The following is an 18,459-nucleotide window of genomic DNA, read 5'->3' on the forward strand; positions in this document are numbered from 1 at the left end:
AAAAATACAAAAGAAACCTGTCCCTTTTAAAGTTGTTCACAGGAATAGTTGGTATTAGTGACTAGAAAGCTGCGGTCTAGCTGCTTTGTGCCTTGTTTGGGCTTGCAATTTAAGTTGTGTGTGAGGTACTAAACAGGAAAGCTGCTCGCCATTCCGATTTAGCCAGCAGAAATGGCCCATAGGGGCCTCGTTCACTTTACCAGCATCAGTGAGATGTCAAGAATCAGCAGCTTGATCTGGTTTTGTTCTGGGGCAAGAGGAAAACTACAGGTGAGCTTGGAAGCACAGAGAGGAAAGAAAAAATTACAGACGGTGGTTTCAGTCTGAGATGGACAGTGGAGAGAAAATTGATTTCCATCTGCACAGACCGTAGCGCAGGCATCAAAAAAGCACTTGTGTGTCAGCTGGAAGGGGGATGAAAAGAATAAATTCAACTCAGCTTTCCATTTTTGCACACTGTGATTACAAGAAAGTACCTACCCACTGGGAAAGCTGCTTTTATTTCACCGAAGCTTTCTGTGTCCTCCGAGCTGTAAGCAATGCTCCCTGCTTGCTACAGCGTAGTTTTTGCTTGGAAATGCAATGATTGCTCAATAAAATTCAGTGTCCTGTGAGCAATCCAGTCAGACTATTTGCCCTAAACGGTCTCTTTTTCCTATGTGTTGTTTGTTATTGAAGCAAACAGCGATGTCTGTGGGACTCCGCTTGAATTTTATAGAGGGCCTAACAGCTGTGGGGCGGATGGTGGGGAGGCGCACTCCTCATAAGAGATCTCCACTTCCCTGCTTAACTGGATGGTTCATCAAAATGGTCTACTTTGTGTATTCATAGGAGAAAACTAAAAATTGTATCTTATTTTCATTTGTAAAAGGTAAAGCAAATATTTCTTTAGAGAAGCTGAACTATTTATTCTGTTCCCATTTCAGCTACTGGGATGTTCTGTTGCTGGCTCTGCCTTTCTGCTCTGAATGCAGCAATAAGGCAAATGAATGCCTGCAATGTTGAGCAAAAAGCCAGGAGCAAGTTTCCCAGAGCAGGAACTTTGCCCCAGAAAAAGTTGTGGAAAAAAACCCAAAACATTCCTTCTTCGTCTCCTTTCCTTCTACTTTGTAACAGTACTGGATTAGCAGTGCAAAAACACGCAATGCTAAAGCATCACACAACCTGTAAATGTCTGAATAATGATGTGAAATGAGGGCTCAGCAGGAAAGAGGGGAAACAAGGGGAATTCAGTGCTTTGAAACAGCGAGAAATCCTTTTGAGAACAACCTAGGAGTTTCCAACTTTTCCAGAAATGCCAGAACAAAAAAAAAAAAAAAAGGATTGCGTAAGTGGAAACACCGGAAAGGCAGAAAGATACGTTTGGAGATGGGAGGTAGGAAACCCAAGGCACCAAACTACCATCTTCAACATGATGTTCATTCTCGACCATGCGGTGTGACTGGGTAGACTCCAGCTCACAGCACGACACCGATTGCCCCTCCTAGCCTCCCCAGAGCTGTTTCATGCAGACTGAGTATGACAGCCGAGGTCTCGGCAAGAAAGTTGTTTGGACACGAGAGGACTGTCCCTGAGTGCCTCCTGGTACAAGAGCTGTAGCTTGCACATACTCCTCTGCCTTACTACTGACAGCCCTCACTCTGCAAAGGTGCTGCAAGTAAAAGGTGCTGAAGAGCTTAGTGAGAAGGGCAGCCACAGAGCTCTGTTCCTGGCTAGGCAAGAAATCCAAAAAACGCAGGCTAGCAAGTAAAAATCCCGGCAGTAAAAATAATGCAGGTCAGAAGACTCCAGTCCCTTGGTTTTTGCAGCAGCCCTGCATTTGGAATATGAGCCACTGTGCTAGAGAAGGGCTTGAAAGGGAATGGCAGGAAAATATTCAGGTAGTCCCAAGCACAAGCACTCTTGGGAATCTTGAGAAGATGTAGCTAGAGAGGCTGATACAGGCAGAGGAACTGCCAGTCAAAGGGCAGGGCTTCAAAGCTGTTAAACACATCTGAAATGCCAGCTTGTTGTTCCTATACTACCTGTTTGGGGGGGGGTGGGGGTGGGGGGGGAAACAAGGCTCTGAGGGGGGGAAAAAAAAAGGCTCTGAGAAGTGATTTTTCCCTTCCTCATGTGCTGGTCAGATGGGCAGCAAGAACGTTACAAGAATAGGAGTGTCTGGGCAGTGTTTGGTGGAGGAAAGAGTGAGGGTAAGGAAAGAAGGTGCAGAGTTTTCCTGTTAACTAAATAAGAACAGTGAAATCTTTGCTGCAGTCCAGCCAGGACTGTGCTCACAGTCATTTTCACTCCCCAGGAAGCTCAGAGCTCTCCTGGCCCCAGTCAGTGCTGATGCTTTGGTCACTGCCCTGCTGCATCAGTGCTAAACCACACGGGCTCCTGCTGCTGCAAACGCTTCAGCCTCTGCTGCAGCTGCAGGTTTTGTGACGGTAGGAACTGCCTGGGAATCAGAGCAGGAAGGACTGCTGCAGGGCTCAAGGGCATCCAGCAAATCCTCAGTGAAATGCTGGATGAGGTTTAATGAGGCAGAAGTCCAAGTTGTATAATACCATCCTAAACGCTTGTGCAATTTGCACCAAGTTTATGGTGTGCTGTTACTACACTTTGATGACACTTACTCTGTAGATTGTGGCTCTTTAGCAAACCGTGTGCGGATAGTCCATAAGGGTTCCCGTATAGTTGCTTGTACAGAGGAAGAACAGTCTCAAGGTTAAGATGCGATGGAGGAAAATGTTATGTGATGTGTTGTAAGGACTTAAGAATTTGATTGAATTTAGGTTCCTATGTGCCTTTTTATAGATGTGCTCAGGATCCCGAGAAATGGGACATTTAAAATATAATACTCTGAGCTGCTCGCCCCACCTGAGACCATTTCTGATCCTGGGCATATCACTCATTCGTGCTGTCTCCAGTCCATCCAAGAAGCCAGAGCCCTGACTTGCCCTTTGGAAATGGGTCCTGTCTCTTCTATGCATAGCACAAAACCAGTCAGCTCTCTGGACAATTGTGATAATAACAATAACAACATTTTTTTAAGATTCCTCATCACAACTCTCAGCCAGAAGATGCCTATTAACCAAACTAGTCATAGCTTGAAGAAAACCATTATTAGCATTTGCACCCACGGCTTTGCCGCTGCCTCCTAGCCTAGCACATCCGAGCCCAGGACAGCAGGCTCTGACACCCCCACCCTGCAGCAATGCCTGTTTTCCTTCCCCCCAGGCAGAAGCTGAGGGTTTTGCACTAATTTAGCTCTGTGGATTTTGATGTAATAGAAGTCAGGTTGAAGACAGCCTGTTTACTACATGAACAGTATATAAGTCTCTCTTCCAATCTAGAGAAGCCTCAGGGTCTGGCAAAAAAACCCTCTTGCCTTTACATTTTATGTCTGATTTCTGCGCTGGAGGGAGAGGGAGGGATAAAGCAAGACTTCCTTGAGTTAAAACCTCTATCTGCAAAGCTGGTTTGGATGAGAGGCAAAGACTTCCAGGCTATCCACATGAGACAACAGCACATATACCTGCAGCACACAGTCCTCGCGAGACAGTACTTACTTCCAAATCTCCCAAGTGCTTCATTGCTAAAGGCTTTGTCCAGCAGTCGGATCTCAGCCAGTGCCTCCTCTTCTTCCAACAGCAAGCAGACAATCCTCTGGCCAAGAAATCCTCCTGCTCCTGTCACCAGACAGCTTACCCCAGCCAGGGACATAGCTCTGGGCTGCTCCTCGCGGCAATATGCCTGTCCCCCGAGCTTACACGATCCGGTTCCGTTTCTGCCTGAGGAAATGCACACAGGACATCACCCTCTGGAGTCTTTATAAATCAAAAGTACTGGTGTTACCAGGAGACACTACTAGAAAGCAATCTCTAGTTCCTACATTAAACAACATTTTTTTAAAGCATGTCTTACTTTTGCTAGTTATTTGTATTGAGAACTAGCCTACGCGTTTTTCCATGCAAAGAAAGAACTCTTTACAAACTATTGCAAACTAAAGAAATTAACAAATCTGAAAATGCTCAAAATCAACTTCAATGCCAAACAAACCCCACAAAAGTCTGCTTCAGTCCTTGGCTCCACCTCTATAGCACTCAAAAGGCTGTGGGGGAGATTTGCCTGTATTTATATACTGCAGAGCACCACCTCGGTCATTTTTCTTCCCCTCCCTCTCACATGTCCTTTGCCGCAAATGAATACGGGGCTTCCACCCCCACCCACCACCCACCCCCAAAGAGGAAGGCTCTGGATGTGGTGAGGTCTGAGCCTAGATGTGGTCCTATATGCCTAAATCCTTGGAAGGCAAACCCTCATACTGATAATTCTCTGCAGCTGCACTTGCTTGTGTAATACAGTGTTAATATGAAAATAGAGAACATTAAAATTAAATGTAAATAGCAGGAGTAGCTGTTTGTAATGGTTTGAGACAGGGACCCTGCTGCTGTCGTTTTGTGGGATACGGGGCTCCCCCGTTGTAGCGTGGGTTTCTCTCTTTTTGCAAGATTGAAAACTAACCTCTGGGACTTTGTAGTTGTTCAGTATACTTGAGGCATTTGAAGTGATGGGAATGGTCTGATGTGCCACTGAAGTTAAATTAAAGCTGTAGGAGAAAAAGATTCACCTCTGAAATGTCTGGTGTGGGAATACCTAGTTAAAATAAGGCTGTGGATGGCTGTTTGTGCCTTTGCAGTGACCTGTATCGATACTTTATACATCTCCAAAACACCAGGGAAATGCTCAGATGTTTCTCCATAAGGTTTCATCCCAGTTCTAGCAAAACTCCTTTCTAGCGTGACCAGGGCAGGGCTCAGGCATTAGCCTGGAGCTCCTTATACCTGCGCTGCCTTCCTGGGGCTTTGTGTACGTCAGAAAGTGCTGACTGGAGCTGTGCTTTCTCTTGCACACAGGACTAAGCAGACATCCCTGCTGAAGCAAGATTATAAATAGGTAGCTGCCTTGAGCAAGAAGGAAGTTACAAAGAAGCCCAGCAGCACAACTAATTAGGCTGAAATCACTGGGAAGGGGATCACTGTGACTGCAGGCACAGCCCTCTAAAACAGCTTTGCTTGCATTGATGCGACCAACCCCTGAACTCCCCTTTTTATTCTGACATTAATTTTGTTCATTCATTAAAGAGAGCCCTGGAGAAAAGCTACAGAAGCAGCACCCTCGTACTGTTACTTTTTTAGAGCAAAACTGGGCCTGAAAGTGACAGTAGGAAAGAAAAAAATTTTCTGTTGGAGGAGAAAAGTTTTTAGCTGACCCAGATGACAGTGTTTGGCAACTTGTTTCTGTTACAGCGTCCTTGAAAATCCTTCCCTGACCCCAACAAAACTTTAAAAAAATTGCTATCAGTATGTCTTTCCTTGGCTTCTCTCAGGCAGGACCTTGATGCTGTATGTTCTTATCAGAAGCTGTTGCAAATTAATTTTGTGCGGTGCCTGCATTTTGCAAGGAGAAATAACTAACCAAAGCCTGCTGCTGCAACAAGTGTTCTCTGAAATCATGTTTCATTTTTACTGTTAGAAAGGAAATAAAATGCCTTAAAGAGGCATTATAAAAACAGACAACATCACCTCTTAGGGTAGAAAACACTCTCCTGCACCAAGCTTGCCCTTTAGAATGACCAGGTTTCGCAGAAGAGCGATGTAATCCCCCCTCCCGTTCCTTCAGCCATCCCAGGCTGAACACACCCTGTAAGAGATGTTAAGAAAAGTTCACAACCACTTTCTCCCTTCTAAGGGGAGAATTTTGGTACTAATGAAACAGGAGATGTTTTCTTTGTCTGGTTTGAATGCACAGAAACACTGAAGCCTCTTAAGGTGGTAATCTTCACACCTTGCTTCAAGTGTCTTAAAACTGTACGAGAAGTTGTGTTTACTCAGCGTTCGACTCAGCATAGCTGTCCAAAAGTTACTTACTTGAGTCTTGTTGCTTCTTGTCAATGTGTAACCACAAAAGAGAGGAGGGAAAGTGCCTCCTGCTCTTGAAGACAGAAGCTTTCCTTGAGTAAATCTACATCTCAAAGTAGCTCTTTCCCAGAGCTGCCAGCATCTAGGCGTTTTGAGCTTATACAGGCATTATGATGCCAAGGAACACCTTAATTTTTTCACATGAGAAGCACATAGATATTTTTGTGGGTTTTTGGTGATGATTTTGGTTACAATCTATGTTTAGACAGCAAAAGGTCCAGTTAAAATAATGAGAATGCCTTTGCTTTTCCCTGCTTCAGTTCTCACCAAGTCTGGGCAACAGAGCAGACTCCAGAAACCTTTTTCCTAAATCAGTCTCTTGTTGCCCATCCTTGAAGTCCATCAAAATGTGCGACGTGGTGTAATTCCTGAGTCTTATCTGCTGAGTTGTCAGTCTGCTGGCAAGGTTTATTGTTACTGGAACAGAGGGAAAGGGCTCCATGTGAAGGTCTCTGAAAAATCACTGCAGACACTGTTATCTCTGCAAGAGACTCAGGTCTAAACAGAGTGAGCTAACAGTGCTGGCGCCTCTCTTCTGCCTCCTTAACTCTAATTTAAAGTAGGGCTTATGCAGAAGGTTGTTTCTTGGTAGCATGGTCCTCCCGTGCATGCCAGGGAAGTGGGCACCAGGGCAGCTGCAAGGCAGGGGGGTCTGTCCCGCTGGGAGCTGGCCCTGTGCCCCACAAGTGGTACTGTGCCACAGGCAGGGCCTTGCCTGTGAAACCGCAGCTGAGGAGCGGCCTTACCACTCGCTACCCTCTCCCCAGGATGCACATGCCCAATTCTGTAGCGGTTCCCCTTTGGTACTGATCCCTGTGGCATGATCCTTGCACAAACCTGACCCGCGACTCTTCCCTTCCTCTTACTCCTGGGGGCATGCAGGACTATCCAAGTGCACGGACATTGCCTCTGTTTTGGAATACCTGTTGATCTGAAAGAGAGGAAGGAGCTAAGAGGACGTTCTCTGTCATTGTATAGTTTGAAAAATCAGGTAGAAAAATTGTCTGGCTGCAAAGAGCCAAAAGCTAGAGACAGGACTGGAGAACAAGATACTTCAGCTCTGTGACGCTGCTCATTCCAGATGCTTGCAGTCCTGGACCCCTGCTGATCTTCATTTCACTCACAAATGCTCCATGCCTCTCAAAATCTGGCTCCAGATGTACTCCACCAGACATCCAGATCACAAGCGTTGCAAATTAGTGGCCTCTGCAAACATTTTTGGTTTAAAACGTTTATGCTATTTCAATACAACAAACCTATGGAACAGCTCGATCAAAGGCTGCTGTTTGTCTGGCTACCTTTAGTAGGGTTCACAAGTCCTTCAGCTCCACCTGCCCTCCCACCCTCCACCCCCAGCTTCAGTAAAAACAGAAAAGGTGATCACGAAATAAACCACTGGGCTGATTTTCAGGATGTGGCATTGCTTTTCCTTCGAAACAGATTTCAGTCCTATGGTTCTCAGCAATGGTGTAACTGAAGCCACCACAACCCAGCTCAGCAGTGCAGACAGTTGCCATCACAGTTGTTTCAGCTCCAGCAGATCTCTCTGAGTTTCTTAAGGTGGCTTTCCTCCTCGGAAAAGATTTCCTTCACAATTGTAACAGCCATATCCTTTCCAGCATCTTGTTCTGTTGGTTTTAAATGAAAGCCGAGATTCTGCAGCCTAAGATGAGAGGGGTTTCTGCCTCAGCAGAGGGGCGCTGAGCAGAGCCTCTGCCCAAGCAGCGCAGACTGCTGCAAGGAGCAGCGCGAGCAGACCAGCCATGCCACGGAGCACTGACGGAGTCTGGCTGCCAGTGAAAGGTAGCTAAGGGAAATGCAGGTGAGAAATGGGTGATTTTTTCAGTACCTGGATTTCTCCAGATGAAAGGGATTTCTTTCAGTGAATGGAAGTGTAGAATAAGGAGCGAAGGCCTTGATGGCCATCTGCCACGGAGACAGAGGAGCTCATTTTCATGGAAATAGAGCTTAAATGCAGTTGTCCCAGCCTTTCACCGCTTTCCCATTTCACAGCATCAGCTCCAGAAGACAGCAACTAAAGTCAGGCACCTGCTTACTCTCACACTTCGCATGCCCGTGTTTAGGTCTTCTAGATCATCCAGAAAGAGATCTAAAAAAACCCCCAGGTGCTTAGACGCAAGTCACCGAGATGAAGCCTGCTGGAAATCCTGCTCCTCCCCAGAGCTCAGCCAGATGTCTCAGGTCTGCCAGCAGGCCTCCTCAGCCACTGACGTCTGCATAAGCTGGAAGACACTCTTCTAGCAAGTTTAGGACCTAATGAGCCTCATCTGGTTCTTCTAAGATACATGCAAAAGGAGGTGCTGCTGCTTTCCCTTGTGCACCAGGAACCAGTGGGCAAAGTTCTCAGAGGGAACTGGGGGAGCAGACGTGCCATCTTCTCTGCAGAAAAAGCAGCTCCTCTTCTCTGCCAGGAGAGACCCTCGACCGGAGAAGCTCACAGGCAGTTTCACGGGAGGAGAGCTGGCACTTTCTTGTTGAAACTTGGCCACACAGCACTCCAGGGTTAGGTAACCATGTGGACCTGTGCACCAGTGGCTCCTGTGGCATCTTCCTCCAAGTAACTACTGGATAAAGTAATGACCTTGCATCCCCACCTTCACCGTCACACACAGGACAACCTCAACCACTAGCCGACAGAGCATCACTCTTCCCCACCCCTTATTTTTGGTGCTTTTACCAAGAGCTCCACGAGGAGCTGAGGTCGGTCCCAACTGGGGATTCCCACGCCTGGAACCCAGGGCAGTTTGCAGGAGACCACCGCCCAGGTTGCCTTCTGCCAAGAAAGGGGGCTTCATGTGCATGGGAAGATGGGAGATGCCCTGAGCAGAGGAGGTGCCCAGCAGGCTGGTACTTCTTTGGCACAAAGCAACATGTGGCATCCCCTTGCTGCCCACATCTCTCAGTCATTTTGCACAGCCATAGAGCACCACAACAGCAGCAGCTGCACCAGTGGGTCTGGCCTTAAAAATTATTTACAGGAAAACAAGGTCAGGTGCCTTACCAGATAACTTTAAGATCATGTTGCACTTTTAAAGATGAGGCACATTTGCAGTTTTCATGTATGTACAGTTCCAGTTTGCCTAGCCTCATTTAAAAGACCTGATTAAGCATGAGTAGTTAAATCAGTTAAACTCTTTATGGCGATTCAGCTTATTTCTAGTTACTCTGGCCCAGTTCCCCACTGATTTACACACCACGTTTATAACAAAGACCAAATGTGCACACAGGGCTTTAGCCATTTTAGCCACAGTTTTAGCCATTTTAAAAAGAAAAATTCTGTTTACACCTTTACTCGGGCAGCATTATATAAAGATTAAAAAACCAAGTGTTATTAAACTCCTCCTAGGGACAACAGTTCAGAGTAAATACTCGTGCTGCAGCCTGACACAGACAGACCCCAAGGGATGTCAGCTCCAAATAACACAACAAGAGCCTCACACGCTGGCTGCGGGACCCTGTGCCGTGTCCCTGCTCCCCAGCAGCCGCCCCAGCTCAGCCAGGCTCCTGCGCGGCGCCCGGGCAGCCGGACAGCAGCGCCGGCATTCCCACCAAGGGCCTGTGAGTAGCCTCAGTGAGGACTGAAATTGTCCTGAAGAGAGATAGTAAGGAAGGGGCACTGGGGAGGGACAGTGAGATGATGCAAGCATATGGAATGAAGGAGGAAGACTAGGTGGTGTAGCTGAAGAGTGTGCTCTAAGGAGTGCTACAGAGATGGAATCATCCAGGTGAAAGAGGACTAGAGGGAAGGAATGGAAGGAGGGGAAGGAGGGAAGGAAAAAGAGCGTGTGAGCTCCTAGTTCTTGTGAAGGAGCCATCACCAGCAGGTGACAGCAGGTGGGTAGCATAGCCACAGGTGTTCTTCCTCATGGGGATGCAAGACCCATGTCTTTGGAAGACACTTGGACAGGGAAGGGATAAGCACATGGTTCTGTCACTGTAGAGAGCACAAGTTTCTGCTGCTCTGCGCTGACAGCAGGCACACCACTGCCTCTGCACCATCTTCCAAGAGCAAAGGCCACGTGGTGCTGGCAGCTCCTGCCCACTCCACCAGCCTGCACTGACAGTGCTCAGCCCTGGCAGAGACCGAGGCACCCAGTGAGTTATTTACGCAGTGCCACAAACCTGTGACGTGCTCAGAGAACACATAGTCCTGACCGCTGCTCGGGTGAGTTTGCCTTGCACATTAACCGTGTAGTGAAGAGGGAGGCACTCTCAGCAAGGAACGCAGGGTGTTGCTTTGGTTGCTAGTGATTTCATCGCTCTGCATTTAGAAGCAGTGGGCAAGAACTGCCCCCACCTCCGAAGGGTAGCTGGGTGCTTGTGAGCTGCTGCATCTTGTTTCTGTATCTGCTACGACTACATCCAGGGAAGCCCAAGCCGTGCAGGGTACCAGCACCACACTTGCTGCCCTGCAGCAGGAAAGATGCGTAGATTGAGTTGCACTCAGACTTGGCAGAGCAACCAAGTGGGAGAAGCAAGGGATGTAGTTTTCCATGTCTGACTCTCCAGTGTAACAGAGCTTCGGAGTAAGGCCCAGCACAAGTAATGCCACAGAACACCAGTTTAAAGTAAATGTATTTAAGCAAGTAACAATTACCCAAAGTCTTAAAGAACTCATTGGTCTCAATAAAAGCAGAGAACATCCTTTGCTAAAACGGAGCCCTTCCTAATCTCCTCAGAAGTTCCCTGAAGGCCTTATCAGACACATATTGCACATTCAGCATCTGCCCCTCCTTTTTCTCTCTTGGGTCTGGCTGGGACCTCCGAGCGAGCTGCCTTTGTTCGGTGGGCATCGCAGGGGGCTGCTCACAGCTTTGCGAACTGAACTAGGTGTCGGCCAATCTCTGAGATGCTGGCACAGCCTGGAAAAAATAGAGAAATGAAATGTGTTGGTGAAAGGGAAAGGTCTGTGGATAAAACTTGGAAGCCCTCTCTGAATCATGGTCTACTCTGGTACGAGCCATGCGGGGATGGGTTGGTGCTTCAACAGCCCTGCTCCTCAATGGCACCTTCAGCCTTGAGGTTAGGCACCGGGCTGCACGCACAACAAGAGTTAGAAACATGAAAATACAAAGGATCCTGATAAGAAGCTGAGCAGGGCACCATCTGATCCAGCCAGAAGCGAAAGGCAGACAGAAAAGACACAGGGATTGCTGTGTGTCGAGTAGAGGTAGAGATTTGTATTGCTGTTATCATTCAGGCAAATCTGGGTGGAATTTCACAGCTCTGCCAGAAAGGTCCCAACCTACAACTCTTGCCAAGTTCAGTGCCCTTTTGCATGTAAAGAAGTGTGACAGCCTCCTAGAAAAAAAAAAAAAAAAAAACAAAAACAAAACTTGTAGGAATCTTTACTAGTTGAAAAAGTAACCCAAAAAACCTATTAAGAAATGCCCAACGGGATTTCAGTTCCACTCTCCTAGTCAGCATTGCTACTCGTGAACTACTTGAGTTCATGGTTTCATGGAGCATGAAAATCTTTAAACCATGATTTGAAGTGGTATAAGACCCTTTGCTGATGTCTGAATACTTGGGCACTGGATCCACATTGTACTTGTTCGCGTGTGAAACCGGACTTTGCACGGCACTCTGCAAACTGCTGGTCAGCGAGGGGCAAACACAGCGGCTACAGGAGGGAGCCCAGGGGAGAGGTGCAGGATGAGGAGCAACAGGAAAAGCTTGGAGGAGACACGGAGGTTTTTAAAGGCATGCGGGATGCAGAGAATTGAGCCTGCACCAACAGACTGTATTCTCTAATAGCCAGAAAAATATTCTGCATCCATTTTTCCCAAACGTTTCACGCAACAAAAAAATTGATTGCGTTTCACCCTGGTAAACGTTAAATTAAATACTGAAGAACATATGTTGCAATTCCCAGTGGAACAGAGATTCCAAGTTCTGCTCAGCAGTTTTGTGTCTCTTGAATTGCATCAGAAAGCTGCTTTAACCTACTCCCTCCTTGCAGGCTTCATTGCTATAGGGCCTGAAGTGCCAAGTGGTTTCACAGGATGTAAAGAATCACCTGAAATACAGCAATGAGGACCAGCACAGCTTGCGTGGATTGCCTTTTTGTGACCCATCCATCAGACTTCTGATTTTAGCTGGCTTGCATGCAGAAAGCTCGGTATCACCAATTACAACCAACCTGCAAAACGCTTACCAGCTAAGGCCATCGATAAACGAAACTCATCTTGCAAAATTCTCAAAACATCTTGAAGACCTTCTTCACCCTGCTCCAACAAAGAAAGCAGTCAGGGAAAAAGGAGCACTGGCACAGAGCAACGCTGCAGGATGCTTGCACTGTGAGAGCTGGGACAGTCCCTTACGTCTGTGCCAATTCCAGTCTCTCATACAGATGAATGATTAAAATGATGTGATGGATGTGCTCAGCTCATCACAGATTAGTTCAGATGCTTTTCCTTTTGTGATACATCTGAACAGGGAAAGAAAACAAAGCTGTTTTTCACTTCTGACATTTTCTAGCTGGCTTTTTTCTTAGCTTTCAGTTAACCAATGGGCTTGTTTTAAAATGTCAAGCCTTGTAATGCTGACAGTATTTTATGAAGTAGTAAGAGTTTTATATATGGTACAGCTTTAAAAACTTCAGTTTACTCAGATACCAGGCTGAATCTTTAAAAATAGTACACTCTGTTTTCCTCCAAGCAAGTTACACCAAGAAGCTCAAAAACCAATCAAATGTACATATGATTTTGATCTTACTGTAAAATATTGAAAGATTTTTTTTCTTTTTTCTCTTAAATTTTAATTTTATTTCTCACAATAAAGAAAGCTTTGGGTGCAGACCGTGTCAGTGCTTCTTCATGCCCTAGTCTAGTCTGTTCTGTTCTATTCTTCTATTGTTCTGTTTTGTTCTATTCTACCCTATTCTATTCTATCCTACCCTATTCTGTACTTTTCTGTTCTATTCTATTCCTCTGCTCTAGGGTAATGCCACTGAGATACATCTTTAGGAATATTCTGTGGAATATAACAGCAAAGCACAGATGAACTCAGAAAATCCCATCTCCTTTCTATTTACATCAAGGAAAAAATGCAGGCACTCACAGTGAGCCCCCCTCACGTTAGGCGCTTTGTCCTGCTTACTGGCGGCAGAAACAGTGCCGCCAGCTCTTCCAGGTTCTCAGAAGGTTCAGGTGATTTCTCACTGAAAGTCTAGCTGCCAGAACCCCCAGCAATCACAGCACTGGGCGAGAGTCCCATTTAAAAGGCAGGAAATGTTTCTAGACCCTAAATATTTCCCTATCCAGTTTCAGTCTCGTGCTGGACCTGTATCTTTCCGCATAAAGGGGGGTGGGGGCAGAATCCGAGAGAAACACCTGGTGGGGTGGCCAGCGCAGCCAGTCAAACCTCCAGTCACATCGACATGGTCATTATGAACACTGACCTGTCCAACTGCTCATGGTTCCGTTCCAGGACAGCTTTTTTCCCTTAGTAACCCTGCCAGAAGTCCTAAGAATCCCTTCGCACACTTGAAAATACTGGTGTAGCCATCTGCCCCTGCACCCACATACATACCAAGCAGTATCGCCACAGTGGTTTGTTTAATTCTAATTATGCAAATTAGAAATATCCCAAAACTGGTACAGTACTCAAAACGTCTCTGTTAGATTATTTATATTATCAACACAGAATGATAGTGCTTTGACAGACATTTACTTGCTACTGAAAATATTTACATCTGCTGCGGTTTCGTTTTATTTATGTGTTGGAGAGGTGGTATATAGGTATGTGGAAGCACTCACTAATGTATGGAGTGCTCAGAATGGGAATGTAGAAGTCCATTTGACATCTCTCCCCCCAGAAGACCATACTCTAAAAAGAGCTGGGATGTAATTTCAAAAAGCCTTAGAAATTTCTCACTGCAATTTGTCCAAAATACACCAAAAAAACCCATAAAGTACTTTTTTCTTCCAGAGAAAAGTTTGAAAGTGCCAGTCCAGAGCCTAAAAAGCAAAAATTTAGCAAACAACTGGTATAATTACATTTTGATTTTAAATACATAAACTTCTGCATCAGAGGCCTGATTCATGACTCTGGACCATAGGAATAGGCTGGCAGTTGGGAAGCAGCGAAGGTGGGACAGAGAGCAGTGGCACACTCCGGCACCCGCGGGACATGGTTCGGCTCAGTCTTGTCCAAAACATTTCAGACATCGGTGGGATGGAGTCCTACATGTATTTCTGAAGAATTCATAACACCACTAGGAAACTGCTGTATCAAACCCACATATTATTTCCCAGTAAGCTAACAGCAAATAAAATTATCAGACTCTGCGACAAATGAGCCGGCTGCCAATTTTCAAAAGCTCTGATGGTCCCAAGTCCTACAGTATTTTAGCACCAAACAGCAACACCAAGAAATCAGGTCCCACAAAACCATGTTATCAGCTTCAAAATAATATTCGAAATCATAAAATTCAGTGGTATTTTTAAATCAGAAAATACCTAGTTTTGATTCCGTTTGGGGCGTTTCCAACTTAAAATTCAGCAAAACCAACGAACAAAAAAAAAAATGGCTAAGAATCTTCACTGGTAAAAACTGCCTCTATTGACTTTTAAGTAACAACAACAACAGAGTGTTGGAGAGTATGAGAAGTCCACATGCAAACTCAAAGCTTGTTACTCACCTTGTAAGCCAGACCCCACAGAGCCGGTCTGCCAATAAAGACGCATTTTGCCCCCAGTGCCAGCGCTTTTAACACGTCACTTCCTTTCCGTATCCCACCGTCTAAATAAACTTCAGCTCTGCCTTGTACTGCCTCCACAACCTCAACCAGAGCATCAATCTGCAAAGGAGAATCCGATCTCAGCTTTAGGTCAGCTTTCGATTCCAAGAGACACTCCAAAGAGACAGACAGGGATGCAACGCTTTAACAGCATCTCAAAGTGAAAAGTGACAGCGCATCACGTCTAGCTCAGCACCAAAAGCTGCAGACCAGAGTGTGGCTCCCTGCCTGTTTGCCAGAGTTAATTCCATTTTCCAGTGCTTTGCTTATAGTGATATTCTTTGCTAGCACTTCTGATAAACGGAAAAGTTTATTCACTCGGTTTCCGAAAGATTTGGAAAATAAATTTCAGTGGAAATACCCGTTGTTTGTATCTTACTTTCAAGACAGTGGTGAATGAGAGAAATGTTTGTAAAAAAGGCTGACGTCAAACTTCCCCCTGCTACTGTTCAAATTGCCTGAACTTACGTTCCAGCCTAATCCTGGTAGCCACCTGTCAAAAGCCTCCGTGACCCCCCTGAAGCATCTGTGAAGGATTTCATTTGCTATGTACTACAGTCAAGGTACCATTTACTCTGGGCTCATTCTCCCAGTTCCCTGAGTCCTTCCTGCGGGCGCAGCGCGGAGCCAGGCTGGTGGTGCAGGGCAGCACCGCGAGACACTGGCTCCAGTCCCCAGGGCAGGACATGGCACTAGACCCTTCACAGCAGACCCAAAGGTCTCTTTTCTGCAGTCTCTTACACTCTTTTGCCTTCTTTTTATCTTTTGGAAGTAAAGCAGCTGTAAGTAAGATTACTAAGTAGATTTTTTCCAACCGGTCATAATCTTTTTTTCAGAATTTCAGACTGAAAAGTTTCAGGCTAGGAAGAAGAAGCAGAGCTGAACGAAGTACCTGCTGCTTTGTCTGTGTACGTAAAGAAACTTTTAAGGTAGAAGAGCATTTTAATACGGATGCCATTTCCATTATTACGTCCTTAGCATTAGCATTTAGATTAATATTTTTTTTTACTCATTATTGTCAGCCTTGGCATAGAAGTCCCTGGTACCTATTTTTAGTTTTGAGGAAAACAGAGAAAAGAAAGCCCCAAAGACACTGTGCAATACAGCACTGTAAAATCAGAACAAGTGGAAAAACTGACAGGAGCCAAATTAAACCAGTGAAACTCACATATGTCCAAACAATCCAGAATTTCTTTGTACAGATTAAAAACAGGGGATTTTTTCTCCAGATAAGTTATCCTTTTTCTGGCTCATGAAAGTCAATAAATTCCCATTTAGACTTGAGCCTGCAAAGACGCAAGCGGACCTCTCACTAAATCGAGCTGCATTGTTTGTGCATGTCCTGGCAGATGTGAACAAGGAGAACACATTCTGCTCTCGTTTGTACATTTTTGGTTCCAGAGTTTCAATTTATTTTTGCTGCAGTGCGCAAAGCCTACGTGTGCACTGCATCAGCTAATGAAGGCGTAGGCAGAAAACTTTCACTGTCTTAGGCCAGTAGTTCCTCTGCAGTAATGTGGGTTCAATGCTGCTTATACAGAACCCTCCCCAGAAGCTAAGAAAATACTCCGGTGGGTAGCCCATGCCAAGGCACGCAGCTCACCAGTTCAAAGCTGGGGTGCATGTGCACACCGCCACAGCCACGCGACGAGTCCACCAGAAGCACGTACACAACAACAAGCACAGCAACACCCGGCTCGGCACAGGCACAATAAACGCTCGTGGGGCGTCTGTTTTCTCACTTACAGTGGCAGGTACTCCATCCAGCTGCCTTCCACCATGGTTGGACACAACAATTGCCTTAACGCCATGCCTCACTGCCAGCTCAGCGTCTTCTTTCGTCAAGATGCCTTTGATGATGATGGGCAGGCGGGTCAGGCTCCGCAGCCAGTAGATATCGTCCCAGGTGACCGAAGGGTCCAGGCTGTTGGGTGGCAGGCCGTACTCAGAGTGGTCATCTCCCTGCAGCGTAGGACAGGAAGAAACCTCATCTGAGCTGCAACAATATGCAGGCCCCTTGAAGTCTTTCCTTGTCCTAGAAATGATTGATTAAACTGGCTAATGGATACGTTCATCAGCTCTGGAAAGCACGTGTCCCTGGAAGAGAACAATTACAATGGGAATGGAACCAGTGTCTTTGAGGCAGCTGGACTGGGATTTTGAAGCCAGAACCCAGGCTGGCAGGAGGTCAAGCCAGGACGCTGCAAAACCAGAGGGAGAGAAGATACGCCCCGGGTACAGCAGATGCCAAGGCAGCAGTTACCCAGTGGGTTTTGTCTCATGTGGTGCACGCCAGGGCAGGGAATGAAAGGACGGGCTCATTTTACAAACCTCAAAAGCTCCTTCCAAGTTCTTTAATTTCATGTGTGGAGGAAGGCGGAAACCATTGCGGACATCGTCGCGTCTTTTGCCCGTGTAGGGCAGATCTGCGGTGAGGACGAGGCCCTGGAAGCCCGAGACCTCCGCCCGTTGGACCAGCCGCTGGGCAACTGCCCTGTCACGGTGGATGTAGAGCTGGAACCAGTGGAGGCCACCGGGAGCAGCGGCAGAGATCTCCTCCAGCGTGCAGGTGGAGTACGTGCTGGCAATGTAGCAGGTGTTCATTGCTTTGGCCGCTGCCAGAGGAATTGGAAAATCATCAGGTGCAGAGTCATTTGAACCGTCCTGCCAGACACTGGGTACAAAATTATGTCCTGTTTGCAGAGACCACCTGAACTCCTGCATTACATGTATTGAACCAAGCACAGCACCGTACCAATTGGCACGTGCGCCCCTGGGATTAAAAATGGCTGTGTTTACCGTGTACAGTTGTTGGATCGTGGTGAGAAAGCAGGAAAGGGAGAGGGAATTTGCCAAGTGGTGCTTTCATTTTACAGCAATTTTTTTAAAGGATATTTATTTTAAATGGATATTATCTTTATGACTGTCCTCGCAGGAATGCACTGCTGAATGTGCTCAGTGTACACAGAAGCACAGACAGGAAAAAAGACTCCAACTTTTGAATTGAGTCAGTCAGTTCTCCAAACCCAGCACAGGATTTGGGAGGACATGTTATCCTTTTCTCTGAGGGAGACACTGTTCTGAACCAGTAGCAAGGAATTTACAGGCTGAGTCCCATCCACCACCTGTATGTCCTATCTACAGCCCCCAGGACTGAGAACTTTGTGTATTCGTGGTGCGAGACATGTGTCCACTGCCTCTGTCTTAGTTTGCAGCAGCCTTCACAGGGTCTTAATAGTGTTATTTTATACATATATATAAAAAATACATCACTTAATAGTGATAGCTGGAGAAATGACGCAATGACCAGGCCCAATGGGTCATCCACAGGCAGGAGTGTCAGAAAGTGGGAAAGGAGCTTTCCCCTTCAAGCCTGAAGATTTTGCTCAGTCACACTTCAGGTCATCCTAAGAGCTTCCTGAGGCTTTTCCGCAAACCCCTTCTGGCTACGTGGCAGCGAAGCAGCAGACTACCTCTGGCTGTGCTTTTCTCTCCGTCAGGCCATGCTAGCTGGTGGAAGCCGGTAGGGGCGATTCCTACAGGAAAGCTGATTTCAGTCCCCAGGAGCGTGGTCCTGATGTCCATCAGGGATACGTCCCGCAGCATACGGGGCCGGAAATGGATTCTGTAAGGCAAGTAAATACCCTTCGGGACAGTAACTGTTCGGTGGCTTTTCTAAGGTTTCATGGAAACCAGGACTTCATTTACCTATTGCAATGCAGGAATCTG

General features: G+C 46.4%; 2 protein-coding genes across 2 annotated transcripts in view; both read right to left on the minus strand.

Annotated features, from left to right (window-relative positions):
* Window positions 1–4,058, minus strand: part of LOC308065305 (3 beta-hydroxysteroid dehydrogenase/Delta 5-->4-isomerase-like) — a 23,887-nt gene extending 19,829 nt beyond the window's left edge. Inside the window, exons 1-2 of the mRNA XM_080391116.1 lie at window positions 4,045–4,058; window positions 3,555–3,776 (exon numbers count right to left, since the gene is read on the minus strand). Of these exons, the coding sequence (XP_080247242.1) occupies window positions 3,555–3,708 (154 nt within the window). The 5' untranslated portion in view covers window positions 3,709–3,776; window positions 4,045–4,058. The remainder of the gene's footprint in view (window positions 1–3,554; window positions 3,777–4,044) is intronic.
* The window catches only part of HAO2 (hydroxyacid oxidase 2), a 107,991-nt gene continuing 93,244 nt past the window's right edge, over window positions 3,713–18,459 (minus strand). Inside the window, exons 7-12 of the mRNA XM_080391115.1 lie at window positions 18,204–18,355; window positions 17,062–17,345; window positions 16,477–16,692; window positions 14,632–14,790; window positions 12,145–12,214; window positions 3,713–10,849 (exon numbers count right to left, since the gene is read on the minus strand). Coding sequence (XP_080247241.1) covers window positions 10,794–10,849; window positions 12,145–12,214; window positions 14,632–14,790; window positions 16,477–16,692; window positions 17,062–17,345; window positions 18,204–18,355 — 937 coding nt within the window. The 3' untranslated portion in view covers window positions 3,713–10,793. The remainder of the gene's footprint in view (window positions 10,850–12,144; window positions 12,215–14,631; window positions 14,791–16,476; window positions 16,693–17,061; window positions 17,346–18,203; window positions 18,356–18,459) is intronic.

Source organism: Falco punctatus, assembly GCF_963210335.1.
Source record: "Falco punctatus genome assembly, chromosome: 6".
NCBI lineage: Eukaryota > Metazoa > Chordata > Aves > Falconiformes > Falconidae > Falco > Falco punctatus.